A 25,002-nucleotide genomic window follows, 5' to 3' on the forward strand; every position below is an offset into this window, starting at 1 on the left:
TTTTTTTTTTGTTTTGTTCTGTTTTTGTTTGTTTTTATCTTTATCTTTTTCTTTTTCTTTTTTTTTCTTTTTTCTCTTTCCCTTTCTTTTCCCCCAGATTCAGGTCTTTTCTGATTTCTTTAGAGTATATTTTCTGGGGACGTTGTTGCCCTGCTAGCATTTTGTTCTCTCAATCTAGTCTCCTCTGCACAAAATGACAAGATGGAAAAAAATCACCTCAACAAAAAGAACAAGAGGTAGTACCGACTGCCAGGGACCTACTCAATACGGACGTTAGTACGATGTCGGATCTAGAGTTCAGAATCATCACTTTAAAGATACTAGCTGGGCTTGAGAAAAGCATGAAGTTATTAGAGAAACCCTTTCTGGAGAAGTAAAAGAACTAAAATCTAACCAAGTAGAAATCAAAAAGACTATTAATGAGGTGCAATCAAATATGGGGGCACTAACTGCTAGGATAAATGAGGCAGAAGAGAGAATCAGTGATATAGAAGACCAAATGATGGAAAATAAAGAAGCTGAGAAAAAGAGAGATAATCAACTACTGGATCACGAGGGCAGAATTCGAGAGATAAGCGATACCATAAGACGGAACAACATTAGAATAATTGGGATCCCAGAAGAAGAAAGAGAGAGGGGCAGAAGGTATATAAAGAGGAGCAAATTATAGCAGAGAACTTCCCTAATTTGGGGAAGGAAACAGGCATCAAAATCCAGGAAGCACAGAGAACCCCTCTCAAAATCAATAAAAATAGGTCAACACCCTGACATCTAATAGTAAAACTTACGAGTCTCATAGACAAAGAGAAAATCCTGAAAGCAGCTCGGGAGAAGAGATATGTAACCTACAATGGTAGAAACATTAGATTGGCAACAGACCTATCCACAGAGACCTGGAAGGCCAGAAAGGACTGGCATGATATATTCAGAGCACTAAATGAGAAAAATATGCAGCCAAGAATACTATATCCAGCTAGGCTGTCATTGAAAATTGAAGGAGAGATAAAAAGCTTCCAGGACAAACAAAAACTAAAGGAATTTGCAAACACAAAACCAGCCCTACAGGAAATCTTGAAAGGGGTCCTCTAAGCAAAGAGAGACCCTAAAAGCAACATAGACCAGAAAGGAACATAGACAATATACAGTAACAGTCACCTTACAGGCAATACAATGGCACTAAATTCCTATCTTTCAATAGTTACCCTGAATGTAAATGGGCTAAATGCCCCAATCAAAAGACACAGGCTATCAGATTGGATTAAAAAACAAGACCCATCAATATGCTGTCTGCAAGAGACTCATTTTAGGACCAAAGACACCCCCAGATTTAAAGTGAAGGAGTGGAAAACCATTTACCATGCTAATGGACACCAAAAGAAAGCTGGGGTGGCAATCCTTATATCAGACAAATTAGATTTTAAACCAAAGACTGTAATAAGAGATGAGGAAGGACACTATATCATACTTAAAGGATCTATCCAACAAGAAGATCTAACAATTGTAAATATCTATGCCCCTAACATGGGAGCAGCCAATTATATAAGGCAATTAATAACAAAAGCAAAGAAACACATCGACAACAATACAATAATAGTGGGGGACTTTAACATCCCCCTCACTGAAATGGACAGATCGTCTAAGCAAAAGATCAACAAGGAAATAAAGACTTTAAATGACACACTGGGCCAAATGGACTCCACAGACATATTCAGAACATTCCATCCCAAAGCAACAGAATACACATTCTTCTCTAGTGCCCATGGAACATTCTCCAGAATCGATCACATCCTAGGTCATAAATCAGGTCTCAACCAGTACCAAAAGATTGGGATCATTCCCTGCCTATTTTCAGACCACAATGCTTTGAAACTAGAACTCAATCACAAGAGGAAAGTCGGAAAGAGCTCAAATACATGGAGGCTAAAGAGCATCCTACTAAAGAATGAATGGGTCAGCCAGGAAATTAAAGAAGAATTTAAAAAATTCATGGAAACCAATGAAAATGAAAACACAACTATTCAAAATCTTTGGGATGCAGCAAAGGCAGTCCTAAGAGGAAAGTATATAGCAATACAAGCCTTTCTCAAGAAACAAGAAAGGTCTCAAGTACACAACCTAACCCTACACCTAAAGGAGCTGGAGAAAGAACAGCAAATAAAGCCTAAACCCAGCAGGAGAAAAGAAATAATAAAGATCAGAGCAGAAATCAATGAAATAGAAACTAAAAGAACAGTAGAACAGATCAACGAAACTAGGAGCTGGTTCTTTGAAAGAATTAACAAGATTGATAAACCCCTGGCCAGACTTATCAAAAAGAAAAGAGAAATGACCCAAATCAACAAAATCATGAATGAAAGAGGAGAGATCACAACCAACACCAAAGAAATACAAACAATTATAAGAACATATTATGAGCAACCCTATGCCAGCAAATTAGATAACCTGGAAGAAATGGATGCATTCCTAGAGATGTATCAACTACCAAAACTGAACCAGGAAGAAATAGAAAACCTGAACAGACCTATAACCACAAAGGAAATTGAAGCAGTCATCAAAAATCTCCCAACAAACAAAAGCCCAGGGCCAGATGGCTTCCTAGGGGAATTCTACCAAACATTTCAAGAAGAATTAATACCTATTCTTCTGAAACTGTTCCAAAAAATAGAAATGGAAGGAAAACTTCCAAACTCATTTTATGAGGCCACCATTACCTTGATCCCCAAACCAAAGAACCCATCAAAAAGGAGAATTACAAACCAATATCCCTGATGAACATGGATGCAAAAATTCTCACCAAAATACTAGCCAATAGGATCCAACAGTACATTAAAAGGATTATTCACCACGACCAAGTGGGATTTATCCCTGGGCTGCAAGGTTGGTTCAACATCCACAAATCAATCAACGTGATACAATACATTAACAAAAGAAAGAACAAGAATCATATGATCCTCTCAATAGATGCAGAAAAAGCTTTTGACAAAGTACAGCATCCTTTCTTGATCAAAACTCTTCAGAGTATAGGCATAGAGGGTACATACCTCAATATCATAAAAGCCATCTATGAAAAACCTACAGCGAATATCATTCTCAATGGGGAAAAACTGAGAGCTTTCCCCCTAAGGTCGGGAATGCGGCAGGGATGTCCACTATCATCAATGCTATTCAACATAGTATTGGAAGTCCTAACCACAGTAATCAGACAACTAAAAGAAATAAAAGGCATCCAAATCGGCAAAGAAGAAGTCAAACTCTCACTCTTTGCAGATGATATGATACTTTATGTGGAAAACCCCAAAGACTCCACCCCAAAACTGCTAGAACTCATACAGGAATTCAGTAAAGTGGCAGGATATAAAATCAATGCACAGAAGTCAGTGGCATTCCTATACACCAACAACAAGACAGATGAAATTAAGGAGTCGATCCCATTTACAACTGCACCCAAAACCATAAGATACCTAGGCATAAATCTAACCAAAGAGGCAAAGGATCTTTACTCAGAAAACTATAAAATACTCATGAAAGAAATTGAGGAAGACACAAAGAAATGGAAAAACGTTCCATGCTCATGGATTGGAAGAATATTGTGAAGATGTCAGCGCTACCTAGAGCAATCTACACATTCAATGCAATCCCCATCAAAATACCATCCACTTTTTTCAAAGAAATGGAACAAATAATCCTAAAATTTGTATGGAACAAGAAAAGACCCCGCCTAGCCAGAGGAATGTTGAAAAAGAATAGCAAAGCTGGCGGCATCACAATTCCGGACTTCCAGCTCTATTACAAAGCTGTCACCATCAAGACAGTATGGTACTGGCACAAAAACAGGCACATAGATCAATGGAACAGAATAGAGAGCCCAGAAATGGACCCTCAACTCTATGGTCAACTCATCTTCGACAAAGCAGGAAAGAATGTCCAATGGAAAAAAGACAGTCTCTTCAACAAATGGTGTTGGGAAAATTGGATAGCCACATGCAGAAGAACGAAACTGGACCATTTCCTTACACCACACACAAAAATAGACTCCAAATGTTTGAAAGACCTCAGTGTGAGACAGGAGTCCATCAACATCCTAAAGGAGAACACAGGCAGCAACCTCTTCGACCTCAGCCGCAGCAACTTCTTCCTAGAAACATCGCCAAAGGCAAGGGAAGCAAGGGCAAAAATGAACTATTGGGACTTCATCAAGATAAAAAGCTTTTGCAAAGCAAAGGAAACAGTCAACAAAACCAAAAGACAACTGACAGAATGGGAGAAGATATTTGCAAATGACATATCAGATAAAGGGCTAGTATCCAAAATCTATAAAGAACTCATCAAACTGAATACCCAAAGAACAAAGAATCCAATCAAGAAATGGGCAAAAGACATGAACAGACATTTTTCCAAAGAAGACATCCAAATGGCCAACAGACACATGAAAAAGTACTCAATATCGCTCGGCATCAGGGAAATCCAAATCAAAACCTTAATGAGACACCACCTCACACCAGTCAGAATGGCTAAAATTAACAAGTCAGGAAACGACAGACGTTGGCGGGGATGCGGAGAAAGGGGAACCCTCCTACACTGTTGGTGGGAATGCAAGCTGGTGCAGCCACTCTGGAAAACAGTATGGAGGTTCCTCAAAAAGTTGAAAATAGAGCTACCATATGATCCAACAATTGCACTACTGGGTTTTTACACCAAAGACACAAAAGTAGGGATCCGAAAGGGTACATACACCCCGATGTTTATAGCAGCAATGTCCACAATAGCCAAACTGTGGAAAGAGCCAAGATGTCCATCGACAGATGAATGGATAAAGAAGATGTGGTATATATATACAATGGAATATTATGCAGCCATCAAAAGGAATGAGATCTTGCCATTTGCAATGACGTGGATGGAACTGGAGGGTATTATGCTGAGCGAAATAAGTCAAACAGAGAAAGACATGTATCATATGACCTCACTGATATGAGGAATTCTTAATCTCAGGAAACAAACTGAGGGTTGCTGGAGTGGGGGGTAGGGTGGGAGGCATGGGGTGACTGGGTGATAGACACTGGGGAGGGTATGTGCTCTGGTAAGTGCTGTGAATTGTGCAAGACTGTTGAATCTCAGATCTGTACCTCTGAAACAAATAATGCAATATATGTTAAGAAAAAAAAAAAAAAGAAGAAGGTAGCAGGAGGGGAAGAATGAAGGGGGGGAAATCGGAGGGGTAGACGAACCATGAGAGACGATGGACTTTGAAAAACAAACTGAGGGTTCTAGAGGGGAGGGGGGTGGGAGGATGGGTTAGCCTGGTGATGGGTATTGAGGAGGGCACATTCTGCATGGAGCACTGGGTGTTATGCACAAACAATGAATCATGGAACACTACATCTAAAACTAATGATGTAATGTATGGGGATTAACATAACAATAAAAAATTAAAAAAAAAAATGAAACTCGACCATTCTCTTACACCATACAGAAAGATAAACTCAAAATGGATGAAAGACCTCAATGTGAGACAGGAATCCATCAAAATCCTAGAGGAGAACATAGGCAGTAACCTCTTCGACATCGGCCACAGCAACTTCTTTTTAAGACCCGTCCCCAAAGGCAAGGGGAACAAAAGCAAAAATGAACTTTTGGGACTTAAGATAAAAAGCTTCTGCACAGCAAAGGAAACAGTCAACAAAACAAAGAGGCAACCCACAGAATGGGAGAAGATTTTTGCAAATGATACTACAGACAAAGGACTGATATCCAAGATCTATAAAGAATATCTCAAACTCAACACCCAAAAAACAAATAATCCAGTCAAAAAATGGGCAGAAAACATCAACAGACACTTCTCCAAAGAAGACAAATGGCTAAAAGACGCATGAAAACATGTTCATTATCATTAGCCATCAGGGAAATTCAAATCAAAACCACACTGAGATACCACCTTACACCAGTTAGAATGGCAAAAATTGGCAAAGCAAGAAACAACAAATGTTGGAGAGGTTGTGGAGAAAGGGGAACCCTATTACACTGTTGGTGGGAATGCAGAGCCACTTTGGAAAACCGTGTGGAGGTTCCTCAAAAAATTAAAAACAGAGCTACCCTATGACCCAGCAATTGCACTACTGGGTATTGACCCCAAAGACACAGAGGTAGTGAAAAGAAGGGCCATATGCACCCCAATGTTCATAGTAGCAATGTCTGCAATAGCCAAACTGTGGAAAGAGCCGAGACGCCCTTCAACAGATGAATGGATAAAGATGTGGTCCATAGATACAATGGAATATTACTCAGCCATCAGAAAGGATGAATACCCAACTTTCGCATCAACATGGATGGGGCTGGAGGAGATTATGCTAAGTGAAATAAGTCAAGCAGAGAAAGTCAATCATCATATGGTTTCACTAATTTGTGGAACATAAGGAATAGCATGGAGGACATTAGGAGAAGGAAAGGAAAAATGAAGGGGGGAATCAGAAGGGGAGATGAACCATGAGAGACTATGGACTCCAGGGAAACAAACTGAGGGTTTTAGAGGGGAGGGGGTAGGGTATGGGTTAGCCTGGCGATGGGTATTAAGGAGGGCACGTACTGCATGGAGCACTGGGTGTATATACGCAAACAATAAATCATGAAACACTACATCAAAAACTAATGATGTACTGTATGGTGACTAACATAATACAAAAATTATGTTTAATATGAAAACTTACTGAAAACGGAAAAGGGATAACCTGCAGGGTTTCAAAGAAGTTACATATTGAGAACTCAGTTTTTCATAATATTCTCTTCTAATTGTTTATATTTCTGTGGTGGTGTTTGTTATTTCTCCTCTCTCATTTGTGATTTTATTTGGGTCCTTTCTCTTCTCTTTTTGATAATTGTCTGGCTAGGGGTTTATCAATTTTATTAATTTTTCCAAAGAACAAGCTCCTGGTTTCATTGATCTGTTATATTGGGTTTTATTTTCTCTATCATTTATTTCTGCTCTAATCTTCCTCATTTCCTTCCTTCTGCTGGCTTTAGGGTTCATTTGTTCTTTTTCTAGCTCCTTTGGGTGTAAGGTTATGTTGTACCAAAAACCGTAAGATACCTAGGAATAAACCTAACCAAAGAGGTAAAAGATCTGTACTCTGAAAATTATAGAACACTGATGAAACAAACTGAAGAAGAGGACACAAAGAAATGGAAAGACATTCCATGCTTATGGATTGGAAGAATAAATATGGTTAATAAAAACATGAATGAAAGGGGAGAGATCACAACCAATATAAAGGAAATACAAGCAATTGTTAGAACATATTATGAGCAACCATATGCCAACAAATTAGGCAATCTGAAAGAAATGGATGCATTCCTGGAAACTTATAAACTACCAAGACAAACAGGAAGAGGTAGAAAATCTGAACAAATAACCAGCAAGGAAATTGAAGCAATAATCAAAAACCTCCCAAAAAACAAGAGTCCAGGGCCAGATGGATTCCCAGGGTATTCTACCAAACATTTAAAGAAGAAATAATACCTAGTCTACTGAAGCTGTTTCAAAAAATAGAAATGGAGGGAAATTCCAAACTCATTCTATGAGTTCTGTATTACCTTGATCCCAAAACCAAAGACCCCACCAAAAAAAGAGAATTACAGACCAATATCCCTGATGAACATGGATGCCAAAATACTCAACAAGATATTAGCTAGTAAGATCCAACAGTACATTAAAGGCATTATTCACCATGACCAGGTGGGATTTATTCCTGGGATGCAAGCGTGGTTCAACATTCACAAATCAATCAATGTGATAGAGTACATTAATAAAAGAAAAGAACCATATGATCCTCTGAATTGATGCAGAAAAAGCATTTGACAAAATACACCATCCTTTCTTGATTAAAACTCTTCACAGTGTAGGGGTAGAGGGAACATTCCTCAGTATCATAAAAGCCATCTATGAAAAGCCCTCAGCGAATATCATTCTCAATGGGGAAAAACTGAGAGCTTTTCCCTTAAGGTCAGGAATGCGGCAGGGATGCCCACTCTCACCACTATTGTTCAACATAGTACTAGAAGTCCTAGCCTCACCAATCAGACAACAAAAAGAAATAAAAGGCATTCAAATTGTCAAAGAAGTCAAACTCTCTCTTCACAGACGACATGACACTTTATGTGGAAAACACAAAAGACTCCACCCCAAAACACTAGAACTCATACAGCACTTCAGCAACGTGGCAGGATACAAAATCTATGCACAGAAATCAGTTGCATTTCTATACACTAACAATGTGACTGAAGAAAGAGAAATTAAGGAATTGATCCCATTCACAATTGCACCAAAAACCGTAAAATACCTAGGAATAAACCTAACCAAAGAGGTAAAGGATCTGTACTCTAGAAACTCCAAAACACTTATGAAAGAAATTGAAGAAGACAGAAAGAGATGAAAAACTTTTCATGCTCATGGACTGGAAGAATAAACATTGTTAAAATGTCTATGCTGCCCAGAGCAATCTACACATTCAGTGCAATCCCTATCAAAATATCATTGATATTTTTCACAGAACAAACAATTCTAAAATTTGTATGGAACCAGAAGAGACCCTGAATCACCAGGGGAATGTTAAAAACAAAATAAAACAAAAACACCAAAGCTGGGGGCATCACAATACCTGACTTCAAGCTGTATTACAAAGCTGTAATCATCATCAAGACAGTATGGTACTAGCACAAAAACAGACACATAGATCAATGGAACAGAATAAAGACCCCAGAAATGGACCCTGAACTCTGTAGTCAACTAATCTTTGACAAAGCAAGAAAGAATATCCAATGGAAAAAAAGACAGTCCTCTTCAATAAATGGTGCTGGGAAAATTGGACAGATTTTCCAAATATCAAATATTAAAGGGGACTCCTTGAGTAGAAAAGAAAGACCATAAGTGACAGTATGAAGGTAGGAAACACAAAAGCAGGATTGATGAATATTTCAGTAAAAAATCAGGCCAGGAACTCACAAAATAAAGTATGATACCATATACTTAAAATGAGTGTGTGGGGGTGGGTGAAGTAAAGAACGTATTCAAACTTTAACATCAATATAGACTGCTATATGCAGAAAATGTTCTATGCAAACCTAATGGTAACCACAAATCAAAAACCACTAATAAACAGGCAAAGAACAAAGAGGAAAAAATCCAAATATATCACTAAACAAAACCAGCAAATCATAAAAGAGAAGAAAGGATCAGAGAAAGTATTCAGAAACAACCACAAACAAGTAATAAATGGCAATAAACATATATCAATAATTACTTTGGGGCGCCTGGATGGCTCAGTTGGTTAAGCGACTGCCTTCAGCTCAGGTCATGATCCCAGGGTCCTGGGATCGAGTCCCGCATCGGGCTCCCTGCTCTGCGGGGAGCCTGCTTCTCCCTCTCCCACCCCCCCTGCTTGTGTTCCCTCTCTCGCTGTGTCTCTGTCAAATAAATAAATAAAATCTAAAAAAAAAAATTAATTTGAATGTAAATGGACTAAATGCTCCCATCAAAAGACACAGGGTGACAGAACAGATAAAAAAAAAAAAAAAAGACCCATCTATATGCTGTCTACAGAGACTCATTTTAGACCTACAGACACCTGCAGATTGAAAGTGAGGGGATAGAAAAGCATTTATCATGCAAATGGACATCAAAAGAAAGCTGGAGTAGCCAACTTATGTTGGATAAACTAGACTTTAAAACAAAGACTGTAACAAGAGACAAAGAAGGACACAATAACAAAGGGGACAATCCAATGAGAGGATATAACATTTTTAAGTATTTATGTACTCAACATAAGAGCACCCAAATACATAAAACAGTAACAAACTTTAACTAATCGATAGTACTACAATAATGGTAGGGGACTTTAACACCACACACTTACATTGATGGACAGATCATCCAATAAGAAAATCAACAAGGAAACAATGGCTTTCTATGACACAATGGATCAGGTGGATTTAACAGATATATTTAGAACATTCTATCCTAAAATAGCAGAATACACATTATTTTCAAGTGCACATGGAATATTCTCCAGAATAGATCACCTATTAGGCCACAAAACAAGTCTTAACAAATTCAAAAAGATCGAAGTTATCCCATGCATCTTTTGTATCCTGAGACCTTACTGCATTCACTTATTAGTCCATATGGTTGCAAATGGCAAGATTTTTTTTCTTTTTGATAGCTGAGTAATATTCCATTGTGTATATATACCATATCTTCTCCATCCATTTATCAATCAGTGGACATCTGGGCTCTTTCCATAGTTTGGCTATTGTTGATAATGCTGCTATAAAACATCAGGGTGCATGTGCCCCTTCAAATCAGTATTTTTGTATCCTTTGGGTAAATATCTACTAGTGCAATTGCTAGGTCATAGGGTAGTTTTGGGTTTTTTTTTTTTTTAAAGATTTTATTTGTTTGTTTGACAGAGACACAGTGAGAGAGGGAACACAAGCAGAGGGAGAGTGAGAGGGAGAAGCAGGCTTCCCACAGAGCAGGGAGCCCGATGTGGGGCTCGATCCCAGGACCCTGGGATCATGACCTGAGCTGAAGGCAGACGCTTAACGACTGAGCCACCCGGGCGCCCCGGTCATAGGGTAGTTTTATTTTTTAACTTTTTGAGGAACCTCTATACTGTTTTCCAGAGTGGCTGTAGCAGTTTGCATTCCTACCAACAGTGTAAGAGGGTTACCCTTTCTCTGCACCCTTGCCAACAGCTGTTGTTTCCTGTGTTGTTAATTTTAGCCATTCTGACTGGTGTGAGGTGGTATCTTATTGTGGTTTTGATTTGTATTTCCCTAATGATGAGTTAAAATGCATTGCTGGATTTGGTTTGCTAGTATTTCGTTGAGGATTTTTTGCATCTATGTTCACCAAAGATATTGACCTATAGTTCTCTTTTTTGTGGTGTCTTTATCTGGTTTTGGTATCAGGGTAATGCTGGCATCACAGAATGAATTTACAAGTTTTACTTTCTCTTCTTTGCAGATAGGAAAAATAACATGATGGAAACAGATGCAAATACTAATTAAAAAAAAACTAGAGTGTCTGTATTATTATAAGAATAGACTTTAGGGGGTGCCTGGGTGGTTCAGTCATTAAGCGTTTGCCTTCGGCTCAGGTCATGATCCCAGGGTCCTGGGATTGAGCCCTGCATCAGGCTCCCTGCTCAGTGGGAAGCCTGCTTCTCCGTCTTCCACTCCCTCTGCTTGTGTTCCCTCTCTCACTGTCTGTCAAATAATAAAATCTTAAAAAAAAAAAAAAAAAAAAGAATAGACTTTAGAACAAAACTATTAATAGGTGTAAATAAAGACATTCCTCAAAGATAAAGGAGTAAATTTATTAAGAAGACATAACCATTGTAAATATGTATACATCTACTTAAGGTACTTAAACATACATGAATCAAAAGAGGATCGAAATTAAAGATATTGACACAGCCACAACTGGAGTTGGAGACTTCCAGGCTCTTTTCTCTGTAAACAACAGAAGAAGTAAACAGATAATCTGTAAAGACATAGAGAACCTGAACACCTCTATCAACCACCTTGACATAACTGGCATTTTTAGATCACTCCACCCAATGGCAGATTACAAATTCCTTTCAGGTACACTGCAACTTTTAAAAGAGTTGAAATCATAAATATGAGATGGGACCAAAAAAAAAAAAAAATCACAAGGGTAAAGTAAAACACAAAAGGAGTTTATGCAACTAAAGTGGTGCAAGAATTTATAACATGAGGTGTTTATATTGAAATAGAAGAAATCAAGGACCTAAGCTTTCACATCCAGATACTAGAAAAAGAGAAGTCAATTAAACTCAAAGTTAATTTGGAAAAAAATAATAAAGCAGAAGACATGAACAGACACTTCTCCAAAGACAACAAATGGCTAACAGACACATGAAAATATGTTCATCGTCATTAGCCATCAGGGAAATTCAAATCAAAACCACGCTGAGATACCACCTTACACCAGTTAGAATGGCAAAAATGGACAGGGAAAGAAACAACAAATGTTGGAGAGGTTGTGGAGAAAGGAGAACCCTCTTACACTGTTGGTGGGAATGCAAGTTGGTACGCCATTTTGGAAAACCATGTGGAGGTTCCTCAAAAAATTAAAAATAGAGCTACCCTATGATGCAGCAATTGCACTACTGGGTATTTACCCCAAAGACACAGAGGTAGTGAAAAGAAGGGCCATATGCACCCCAATGTTCATAGTAGAAATGTTCATAATAGCCAAACTGTGGAAAGAGCTGAGATGCCCTTCAACAGACGAATGGATAAAGATGTGGTCCATATATCCAATGGAATATGACTCAGCCATCAGAAAGGATGAATACCCAACTTTTGTATCAACATGGATGGGGCTGGAGGAGATTTTGCTAAGTGAAATAAGTCAAGCAGAGAAAGTCAATCATCATATGGTTTCACTAATTTGTGGAACATAAGGAATAGCATGGAGGACATTAGGAGAAGGAAAGGAAAAATGAAGGGGGGGATATCAGAGGGGGAGATGAACCATGAGAGACTATGGACTCCAGGGAAACAAACTGAGGGTTTTAGAGGGGAGGGGGATGGGAGGATGGGCTAGCCCAGTGATGGGTATTTAGGAGGGCAAGTATTGCATGGAGCACTGTGTGTTATATGAAAACAATAAGTCATGGAACACTACATCAAAAACTAACGATGTACTGTATGGTGACTAACATAATAAAATTAAATTCAATTAAAAAAATAAAAATAAAATAAAGCAGAAATCATTAAACAAAAACCAGAAACAGAATGGAGATGAATCAGTGAGACAAAAACTTTGATTCTTTGACAAGACCAATAAAAATCAAATCTCTAACCACTCTAAGTAGGAAGAAAGAGACAAGATCAAAATGATCAATATCAGGAATGAGAGTGGGCATTAGAGATACTAAAGCCATTAAAAGATAAAATATTACAAACACATTTGTACCCATAAAACCTAGATGAAAAATTCCTTAAAAGATATAAAATATCCATTATAAACCCAACAAGAAATATAGAGCCATTCTATTCCTGTATTTAAAAAACGGAATCTGTAGTTAAATGTGTTCCTTAAAATACAAAAAACTAATTAAAAATTCAAGTCTCAGATTGCTACATGGGTAGATTCTACCGAAGAGTTAAATACTAATTCTATACAAAATCTTCTGGAGAACTGGAGGAAATACTTTTCCATTCATTTTATGAAGCCAGCATTTCTTTGATATCCAAACCAAAGATATTACAAGAACGGCAAACTGTGTTTTTTGCACAGCAAAGGAAACCATCAATAAAACAAAAAGGCAACCTACTGGAGAACATGTTTGCAAATGATATATCTGATAAAAGGTTAATATCCAAAATATATAAAGCACTCCTACAACTCAACGCCAAACACACAAATAATCTGATTAAAATGGGCAGAGACCTGAATAGACATTTTTTCCAAAGAAGACATACAGATGACAAATGGACACATGAAAAGATGCTCAACATCACTAATCATCAAGGAAATGCAAATCAAAACCACAGTGAGATATGGAGGTCAGAAGAAGTTGTACATTTTCCAAGTGCTGGAAAAACAAACAAACAAAAAACTCATCTTCAAATTATATATCCAGCAAAACTATCCTTCAGGATGAAGGAAAAATAGGGACATCCTCAGATGAAGGAAAACAAAGAATTTGTTGCTAGTGACCTACCTTTAAATAATGGCTGAAAAAATTTTCAAACAGAAAGGAAATGGTAATAGAAGGAATGTTGGAACATAAGGAAGAACAACAAAAGGAACAGAAATATGGCTTATCAAACTCAACACCCAAAAAAACAAATACCAGTCAAGAAATAGGCAGAAGACATGAACAGACATTTCCTCAAAGACGACATACAAATGGCCAACAGATGCATGAAAAAATGTTCAACATCACTTGGCATCAGGGAAATACAAATCAAAACCACAATGAGATACCACCTCACACCAGTCAGAATGGTTATAATTAACAAGTCAGGAAACAACAAATGTTGGAGAGGTTGTAGAGAAAGGGGAACCCTCTTACACTGTTGGTGGGAATGCAAGATGGTGCAGCCACTCTGGAAAACAGTGTGGAGGTTCCTTAAGAAGTTAAAAATGGAGCTACCCTACAACCCAGCAATTGCACTACTGGAATTTACCCCAAAGATACAAATGTAGTGATCTGAAGGGGTACCTTTTTAGATCACTCCACCCAATGGCAGCAATGTCCCCAATGTTTATAGCAGCAATGTCCACAATAGCCAAACTATGGAAAGAGCCCAGATGTCCATCAACAGATGAATGGATAAAGAAGATGTGGTATATATATATATATATATATATATATATACACACACACACACACACACACAGATGTATATGTGTGTGTGTATGTGAATACACACACACACACACACACAGTGGAATATTAGCCATCAAAAAAGATGAAATCTTACCATTTACATCAACATGGATGGAACTGGAAGGGATTATGCTGAGTGAAATGAGTCAATCAGAGAAAGACAATTATATGGTTTCACTCGTGTGGAATATAAGAAATAATGCAGAAGAGCATAGGGGAAGGGAGGGAAAAGTGAATGGGAAGAAAGGGGAGACAAACCATAGAGACAACTCTTGACTCTGGGAAGCAAACTGAGGGTTGTGGAAGGGGAGGTGGGGGGGTATGGGGTAACTGGGTGATGGGCATTACGGAGAGCACATGATAGGAGCACTGGGTGTTATATGCAGCTGATGAATTCCTGAACTCTACATCTGAAACTAATGATGTACTATATGTTGGCTAATTGAATTTTAAAAAAAGAAAAATGGCCACACACAATAATCTTCCTGAGTTTTATAAAACATATCAGATGATTGAAACAAATACCATACCACCACCGGATATTCAAGACAGTGATATTTAAAAGTAGGGAAGGTAAACGATCCTAAATGGAAGGCTTCCACACTTCAACGTAATAGCCAAAGCAACCATTAAAAAACAAACAAACAAAGAGATACACTCAAAAACACTGTAAATAAACCAATATCCTAAAGCCCCAAATATCTACTTGGGATTCTGCACATCATATAGTTAAATGTATATAAAAGTATAAAGTCATTCAGGGAAAAGTCCTGGATGGGTGCCACCTAATTCCAGGTGGATTGATATCTGAATCTAACTGGGAATGTAGATCACGAAAGCTTGGTGGGTCTCAGTTTCCACATCTTTGAAATACAAGTGGCTGGAGAGATAGATCTGTAAAACCGACTGGGCCATTTCCAGGGCTAAAATTTGATTATTCCATAAATTACCAATCTCCCTTCTTCTCATCCACCCTGTGTTATTCCTGATGATTCAGAGGTCTCTAAAAATGCTCTGAAAACTAAGGGAAAGTCTACAAACAAAAATGGTATTTGTAGGACACACTCAAGGCTCTTACAGATCCTGAGGTAGAAAGAAGTAAGAGCCGGAGACTTCAAATTATCACATATACTATTGGAGCATGGATGGTTTCCACTAAAGGAATCATTCATTGCTTTCCCCACCACGGGTAGGGAACAGAAGCAAGCAAAGCAGATTCAACCATTTACTGCTGTTCATTTAGCATTCTTCTGGGATCAACCTATATCAAATCTCTAAAATTAAATTATGTGAAAATTATCCAATACCTATCACAGTACACAGTACAATTCAACATACTTTCACTTCCTCCTCAGCTCACCATGCTACCCTATTCTGTTTGCATAAATAGCCCAAAGGTAATTTACCTTTGGGAAGTGCTAGGTAATGTATGGATGGTTTAGTACGTTAGACAAAGAAACGCATTTAAAACAAAACTATGCCCTTACTATGTTTTACAGAGAAGTATAAACACCTTATTTTTATCATAAAGTTTAAAAGGCCTGTTTTTCTGTATGTAATATAGAAGGATTTTAAAAATTATAAATTTCCTTCAATCCCTTATGTTCTGTGACTAGAATGAATTATTTTTCCTAAACAGAATCAGGCAAAACCCTTAAACAAGACAGTGTAAGCTTACTGGTTAAGAGTTTGGGCTTTGGGGGCGCCTGGGTGGCTCAGTTGTTAAGCGCCTGCCTTCGGCTCAGGTCATGATCCCAGGTTCCTGGGATCGAGCCCCACATCGGGCTCCCTGCTCGGCAGGAAGCCTGCTTCTCCCTCTCCCACTCCCCCTGCTTGTGTTCCCTCTCTCACTGTGTCTCTGTCAAATAAATAAAATCTTTAAAAAAAAAAAAAAAAAAGAGTTTGGGCTTTGGTGTTATATTTACCTGGGCTAAAATGGTCTGGTTTGTGTATTTGTTAGCTAAGTGGCCTAGTTTAACACCCTGGCCTCATTATCTTCATTTGTGAAAAGGATATGGAAATACCTACTTTACAGAATTGCTGTAGGAACCAATGTGTCAAAGGCTTTGGCAGATAAGCATTCTACCATGGAAAACTTTGTTTCCATAATTATGTTTACCTCTGGCAACACAGTGAAGCATTTCAAACAAGATGTCAGATTAGTTAAGTTTATGGCACAAAAGTAGATCAAGTTCTATAGTCAGAGAGGTTACCTCTGAAACCATAATTCTCCTGTGTTATTTGGGACTCTAAGATCACTTACCACAGGACTATAATGCTGAGTCATTCTCTGTCTCCTACATTAGGACAGTGATAACCCCTCCCACAATCGGTGTAATGTGTTCTATAAAATAGGGTTAAGTTCTACTTTATTTTTATAGTATAAATCTGACACTGGTGATTTTTTAAAGCTTATTTCAAGCCATGAATTCTTTTCTTCGAAAGAAAACTTTTGAATAAAGACAAGTAATCATTTTAATATCATCTCCATAATTTTAGCCTGTACTAGAAATGCAAGCATATCTTTTCTGTTTTTAATACCAATCCAGTATATCCAAAATGGTCACCTTAAAAAATTATCTGCAGTGCCTGAGTGGCTCAGTCAGTTAAGTGGCTGCCTTCGGCTCAGGTCATGATCCCAGAGTCCTGGGACTGAGCCCCGCGTCGGGCTCCCTGCTCGGCGGGAGAGCCTGCTCTGCCTACTTGTGCTCTCTATCTCTCTGTCAAATAAATAAAATCTTAAAAAAAAAAATAAATTACCTAATAAAAGCACACATTCCAAGAAAAACAATATCACCTTACACCTGTCAGACTGGCTATTACCAAAAAGAAAACAATAAGTGTTGGCAAAGATGTGGAGAAAAAGGAACCCTTGTGCACTGTTGGTGGGAATTGAAGTTGGTGCAGCCACTGTGGGAAATGGTATGGAGGTTCCTCAAAAAATTAAAAATAGAAATACCATATGATCCAGTAACTACTGGGTATTTACCCAAACAAAATGAAAATACTAATTGAAAAAGATGTATGCACCTTTACATTTACTGCAGCTTTACAACAGCCAAAATGTGGAAACAACCCAAGTGTCCATCAATAGATGAATGGATAAAGATGTGGTGTGTATGCATGTGTGTGTGTATTTTATGTTTATATACATATACACATATATATAATATTTATATATACACATATAGTATATAAATGGAATATTTATATTTGGAATGGAATATATATATAAAATGGAATATTACTAAGCATAGAAATAATGAAATAGGGGCACCTGGGTGGCTCAGTCAGTTAAGCGTCGGCTTTCAGCTCAAGTCATGAGCTCAGGGTCCTGGGATCGAGTCCCTCATTGGGCTCCCTGCTCAGAGGGGAGTCTGCTTCTCTCTCTCCCTCTGCCCCTCCCCACCCACCACTAGTGCACTCTCGCTCTCTCTCTCAAATAAAAAAGCAACTAATGAATCATTGAACACTACATCAAAAACTAATGATGTACTCTATGTTGCTTAATTGAACATAATAAAAAATAAAATCTTTTTAAAAAAAGAATGAGATATTGCCATTTGCAATAGCATGGATGGACCTAGAGAGTATTATGCTAAGTGAAATAAGTCAGAGAAAGACAAATGCCCTATGATTACACGTATGTGTGGAATTTAAAACAAACAAAAAACAGAGGTAGACTCAAATATAGAGAACTGATGGTTGCTAGAGTGGAGGGAGTGGGGACTGGGCAAAATGGGTAAAGGGGAGTGGGAAATACAGGATTCCAGTTATGGAATAAACAAATCACAGGGAGTAACAAGTACTCCATGGGGGTGGTGAAGAGAAAAATGAACTATAGAGATGGATAAATTTCACAAATATACGTGAAAATTTTACCCAAACAGTAGGAAATTGAATCCAGCAATATTTACAAAGAATAAATTCATGACCAAGTGGGGATCATTCAGGGAATGCAATGTTGGTTTAACGTTTAAAATTTTATCAATATAATACACCATGTTAATATGATACTAAAAAAAATGACATGGCCATTTTAATAGCTATAAAACTCAACACCCATAAATGATTAACATTCTCAATTAACTATGAATAGAAGGATTGCTCTCTCATAAAAGGGATCTATAAAAACTCTACAGCTGGGTTGCCTGGTTGGCTCAGTTGGTCAAGTGTCTGCCTTCAGCTCAGGTCATGGTCCTGGAGTCCCAGGATCAAGCCCACGTCAGGCTCACTACTCAGTGGGAAGTCTGCTTCTCCCTCTCCTTCTGTCCCCCCCCGCCCACTCCTGCTTGCTCTCTCATTCACTGTCTCTTTCTAATAAATAAAATCTTTAACTCTACAGCTAATGTCATACTAAATATTGAAAGAATGAATGCCTTCTTGCTAAGATTGAGAACAAGGCAATGATGTCCAGTTTCACCACTTCTGTTCAATATTGGACTGGAGGTCCAAGTTAGTGTAAAAACTAATAGGAGTACAGACTAGAAAGAAATAAAACTTCTGCACAGCAAAGGAAATAATCAACAAAACTAAGAGGCAACCAACAGAATGGGAGAAGATATTTGCAAATGACATTACAGATAAAGGGCTGATATCCAAGATCTATAAAGAACTTCTCAAACTCAACACCCAAAAAATAATCCAGTCGGAAAATGGGCAGAAGACATCAATAGACACTTCTCCAAAGAAGACCCACAAATGGCTAACAGACACATGAAAAAGTGTTCAACATCAGTAGCCATCAGGGAAATTCAAATCAAAATCACAATGAAATACCACCTTACACCAGTTAGAATGGCAAAAATTAACAAGACAGGAAACAACAAATGTTGGCGAGGATGTGGAGAAAGGGGAACCTCTTATACCCTCTGTCAGTGGGAATGCAAGCTGGTACAGCCACTCTGAAAAACAGTATGGAGTTTCCTCAAGACATTAAAAATAGAGCTCCTCCATGACCCAGCAATTGCACTACTACGTATTTACACCAAAGATACAGACGTAGTGAAAAGAAGGGGCATATGCACCCCAATGTTCTAGCAGAAATGTCCACAATAGCCAAACTGTAGAAGCAAGATGCCCTTCAACAGATGAATGGATAAAGAAGATGTGGTCCACATATACAATGGAATGTTACTCAGCCATCAGAAAGGATGAATACCCACCATTTACATCAACATGGATGGAACTGGAGGGGATTATGCTAAGTAAGTCAAGCAGAGAAAGACAATTATCATATGGTTTCACTCATATGTGGGACATAAGCAATAACACGGAGGACCGTAGAGGAAGGGAGGGAAAACTGACCGGGGAGAAATCAGAGAGGAAGACAAACCATGAGAGACTCTAGACTCCGGGAAACAAACTGAGGGTCTCAGAGGGGAAGAGGTGGGGGGATGGGGCAACAGGGTGATGGGTATTAAGGAGGGCACATATGATGAGCACTGGGTGTTATACGCAGTAACTAATGAATCATTGAACACCACATCAAAAACTAATGATGTACTATACAGTGGCTAACTGAACATAATAAAAAAGAAATAAAGCTATTTACAGATGACCCGGTCATCTACTATTTTAAAATACAGTGTACTAATGACGGAGTAACTGAGGTATGGTAAAGTCAACAGGTCAGGAAACAATTACCATCAATAAGATATAGGCTTCAAGTTGTTAGAACTTGGTGAATTTCTTGGGTCAAGGTGGCAGGTCAGACTGTTATGAGGGTATAAACTGACAGTTTGATAAAGTATAAGTAAAAATTAGTGGTATTTGTATGTAACCGATGGGAAGGAGTCCTGTTGCAAATATGTTCTAAATCATATAGCTGATCTGAGTGTATGTTGCTCATAGGGTGTCAGGTTGCTTGCCAATTGAAACATCCATCCTTAGCCAATAGGCAAGCCTTCTAATTTGGCTAATTACTCAGGGCTCTTTACCTCAATTGTTGGATTGGTCAGTGATAGGCAGGGTCTTTATTTTTTAAAGATTTTATTTATTTATTCGACAGAAAGAGACAGCGAGAGCAAGAACACAAGCAGGGGGAGTGGGAGAGAGAGAAGCAGGCTTCCCGCTGAGCAGGGAGCCCGATGTGGGACTCGATACCAGGACCCTGGGATCACGACCTGAGCCAAAGGCAGACGCCCAATGACTGAGCCACCCAGGTGCCCAGGCAGGGTCTTTAGATTGTAGGGCTTATATTAGCTAAACTTGATGGCATGCAAGCTTCAGCATTTACCATGTCTGGTTGAAACTGGTTTACTTGGAGGGTTTGAGCCTCCTGGTTGCAAACCAATGAATGCATCCAAATCAATAGTAACCAGACCAACAGTCAACAGAATGGTGTGTGGCTGCACTGGATGGGCTTTGTTGTAGGATGTTGAGATTCCTTGGCATGTATTATTACCATGTCTGATTTCATCATTATGGGATAGGACATTGCAGTGGGCTGAATTGTGTCCAACCACCCACACAAATTCATATTTTGAAGTCCTAACACCCAGTACCTCAGAATTGGACTATATTCGCAACTAAGGCTTTTAAAGAGGTGATGAAGTTAAAATTAAGTCTTTGGGGATGGACCTTAATCCAATCTGACTGGGTGTCCTTATAAGAGGGGGAAACTTGGACAACTCAAAGAGACACCAGGTATGCTCAGCACAAAGAGAAGACAATGCGAGGACACAACAAGAAGGCACCATCTCCGAGTCCAGGAGAGGGGCCTCAAAAGCAGCAAACCTGCCCACACCTTGATCTTGTACTTCCAGCCTCTAGAGAAAATGAGTTTGTTGTTTAAGCCACCCAGTCTGTGACATTTTGTTAATCCTAGCCCTAGCAAACTAATACAGTGTTGATTTTATTATGTCCAAGAGTAATATTTACTAGGTGAATTTTCTGTCTCCCTTTCTGGCAATCCACACGGTCTTTGGGGATGGCCCTGGAACACAAATTTCCCAAAAAGGATCAGAGGGAAAACAGAGATTATCCACCCCTTATAACATGAATATTCAGGAAAGTTTTCGGGGGGTGGGGGGTGGAAGTTTAGGCTCAAATAGGTCCCAGGAGAGTACCTTCCATCTGGTTTCCAGCCCTTACGGGATGGGGGCAAGATCAAAAATTTATAAAGACAGAAACAGACCTTATTAACGGGACTCAAACATAATCAGTCTTTATATATAGAAGATCTAACATTAAATATAGGAAAGGGTGATGAAAATATGTTTTTGTGTTGGTATGAGTCTGCCAAGGAGCCTTGAAGTAAGAGAAATTAAGATGTGGGACAAGATATAGACCCATTTAGGGGTCCATTTGCTGGGCTGCAATTTAAAAAGGCATTGTTTGGGGTCACCATTAGGTCTCTTAATTAAATGGACTATCTGGGACCTAGGAGAAATATGAAAATTTTATCAACGGTCTTTTCCTAGAGCTAGCAATGCCTACTTGGGGAAGTGAAATGTGTGCCTTGGTAACCATCAGTAATTCCTGGAATTCTGAAAATGAAAAGGAGTGTCCTCGCAAGGCCAGGTCTAAGGGCTTTAGAGTATGTAGAGACATGTGGAACTGAATTTAGATTTTGGGTATTTGGGGCAAGAGATTCCCAGAGTCCTTTACCCTAGAGGGGACAATCTTTAGGCAATGGTCCAATAGATGGTGATAAACGTGAAGATGGGCCATTTGTTGGCCAGGGCATCAGTGCTAAGATGACCACCTAAGGTTTGGCCAATTGTGTTTATCAGGGACATCCTGGCTAAGAGATGGAAAGCAGCAGCATTCTGAACTCCATATGGTGGTTCTTTAGAAAAAGAATGAAGTTAGAAGACGCGTACTACCTAATTTCAGGACTTACTCTAAAGTTACAACAATCAAGACAGGTTGGTATTAGCATGGAAATAGATATGCAGCTCATTGCAACAGAATCCATAACTAGTACCACACATAACTGTCAGTGAACTTTTGATAAAGGTACCAAGGTAATTCAATGGAGAAAAGGCAGTCTTTGAACAAATTATACTGAAATAAACAACCATATGTTAAGATAGATGAACCTTCATCCTTTGCACCATATTTATGAAATTACTAAGATTGCATCATAGACTTACATGCAAAACTAGAGATATCAAACTTTTACAAGAAAATGTAGGAGAAAACCTTTATACACATGGGTTATTCAAAGATTTATATTGTACACACAAAGGATGAATCAGAAGAAAACTTGGTAAATTTCATTAAATTAAAAACTCACAACACTATTATAAAATTTCAATGTTAAGCTACATTGTGAGAGAAGATGAACTGATAAAGGACTTGCATCCAGAATTTACAAAGAAGTCTTAGAATTCAGTGAGACAACTGATTGATTTCTTAAATGGAAAATTTTCAAACACTTTAAAAAAATATGAGAATGGCCAATAATCACCATGGACATGCTCAGTATCTTTAGTCCTAGGGAAATGCAAGTTAAAACTACAATGAGGGTCACACCTATTAGAACGGACCAAATTAAACAAAAAGTTTGAAAATACCAAGTTCTTTTGAGACTACAGAGCAACTGAAACCATTGCACAAAATACAACAGCTCTTTGGAAAATAGTTTGACAGTTTGCAATAAAACGGACTAAAATTTACCTTAAGATCCAGCAATCTCACGCCTAGGTAGTTACCCCAAAGAAATGAAAACACACACCCAAACGCTACATGCAAAGCATTTATAGCAGCTTTATTCCTAAGTGACAAGGGCTGGAAATAAACTAAAAGGAGGTGGAGAAACTGGAACCAGCCATCCATTCCTGGTGGGAGTGTAAACTAGTACAACCACTTTGGAAAACAGTCCATCAGTTCCTCACATGGTTAAACACAGAGAGTTACCATATGACCAGCAATTCCACCTCTACCCAAGAGAGATACCCCAGAGAAATGAAAACATAGGTCCACATAAAAAACTTGGATACCGATGTTTACAATAGCATTACATCATATCAAAGAGGCCAGTCATAAAAGACTACACACTAGATGATTCCATTTTTATAGGGAGAGTGGCAGTTAAATGGTACAGGGTTGCTTTTTGAGGTGATGACAAGGCTCTAAAATCGTGGGGATAGTTGCACCTACCTGAATATACCACAAACCACTGAATTTTACACTTTAAATGGATAAATTCTAGGCTATAGGAATTACATTTCACAGTGGTTATAAAAAATCGGCAAGGAAAGCACCAGTCAAAAATCATACTTTTTCTAAAATGTCTATAATTGCAACCGTAGTTATGAAGGTTTATTTTATTATTTTTTTTAAAGATTTTATTTATTTATTTGAGAGAGAGAGAATGAGAGACAGAGAGCACGAGAGGGAGGAGGGTCAGAAAGAGAAGCAGACTCCCCGCCGAGCAGGGAGCCCGATGCGGGACTCGATCCCGGGACTCCAGGATCATGACCTGAGCCGAAGGCAGTCGCTTAACCAACTGAGCCACCCAGGTGCCCATGAAGGTTTATTTTAAAGGAGCATTGAAAACAGCTGATTTGAAAGCAGAATAAAGTAAGGTAGGAATTCTTTTACACTATTTGTGAAACAAAAGAATGAGAACCATAAATGAAATCAAAAAGTAAATATCTGATATATTACAGATACTAAATATTTGGTGTCATCTCTCACTCTTCATGAAATTGAGAAAAAGATGCGTACACTCATTGCAAAAGGAGATTTAAAAAAAGCACGGCTCACCTGAAACTCGGTCATAGTCTCCTCCTTTTTCTGGGGAAGGACAGAGTCTCAGGAAGACAGAACTAGAGAAAGGAAAAGAAGTCATGAGAGAAAGGGCAGGAAATCTCTAGCCTATTTGGCATCTTTGTGAAAATTGAAAAAAAAAAAAAAAAGTGCCCCCTACATGAAACAGACACGGTCCCACATGGCTAGATTCTGGCTACCGCTAGTTTCCCCTGGGATGAGAACAGCGGCGTCTGGTAGCACCAACGACTGTTCCTTGGAGTTCCCAGGCTGGCCATTCCAGGCCTGGGCAGTGTGAGAAGGGGAGGCACGACCGTGTATTTTGGCCCTGGTACCAAAATGCCTGAATTTAAATCATGGCCATGTTACTACCTGATCAAATAACTGATTTAATTCGGTCATCTGCAAGGTGAGGATAACCATGTGCCTACCTCATTGGGTAGTTGTGAGGATTAAACGTGTGGGTAGAAGGAAAGCGGTTATAATTCTGCTTGCGGGGATTCTGCTGGCAGCTGCAGAAAATCAGAGGCTAGTCCCCTCATAGAGCGATCTTTGCAAATGGGCTTGTAAGACACCTGAACACCAGGGAATTTTTTTTTTTTTTTAAGATTTTATTTATTTGTGAGAGAGAGAATGAGAGAGAGAGAGCATGAGAGGGAGGAGGGTCAGGGGGAGAAGCAGACTCCCTGCTGAGCAGGCAGCCTGATGTGGGACTTGATCCCGGGACTCGATCCCGGGACTCCAGGATCATGACCTGAGCCGAAGGCAGTCACTTAACCAACTGAGCCACCCAGGCGCCCGGGAATTTCATCTTTGAAAACTGAAATCCTTGGGACGCCTGGGTGGCTCAGTCGTTAAGCGTCTG

The 25,002-nt window shown here is 38.8% G+C and overlaps 1 protein-coding gene across 1 annotated transcript in view; it reads right to left on the bottom strand.

The window, feature by feature from the left end:
• Positions 1 to 22,045: 22,045 nt before the first annotated feature.
• ZNF233 (zinc finger protein 233) overlaps positions 22,046 to 25,002 on the bottom strand; it is a 29,497-nt gene continuing 26,540 nt past the window's right edge. Inside the window, exons 7-9 of the mRNA XM_021681057.2 lie at positions 24,569 to 24,649; positions 24,135 to 24,196; positions 22,046 to 22,209 (exon numbers count right to left, since the gene is read on the bottom strand). Coding sequence (XP_021536732.2) covers positions 22,046 to 22,209; positions 24,135 to 24,196; positions 24,569 to 24,649 — 307 coding nt within the window. The remainder of the gene's footprint in view (positions 22,210 to 24,134; positions 24,197 to 24,568; positions 24,650 to 25,002) is intronic.

Source organism: Neomonachus schauinslandi, chromosome 16, assembly GCF_002201575.2.
Source record: "Neomonachus schauinslandi chromosome 16, ASM220157v2, whole genome shotgun sequence".
In the NCBI taxonomy this organism is placed as follows: Eukaryota; Metazoa; Chordata; class Mammalia; order Carnivora; family Phocidae; genus Neomonachus; species Neomonachus schauinslandi.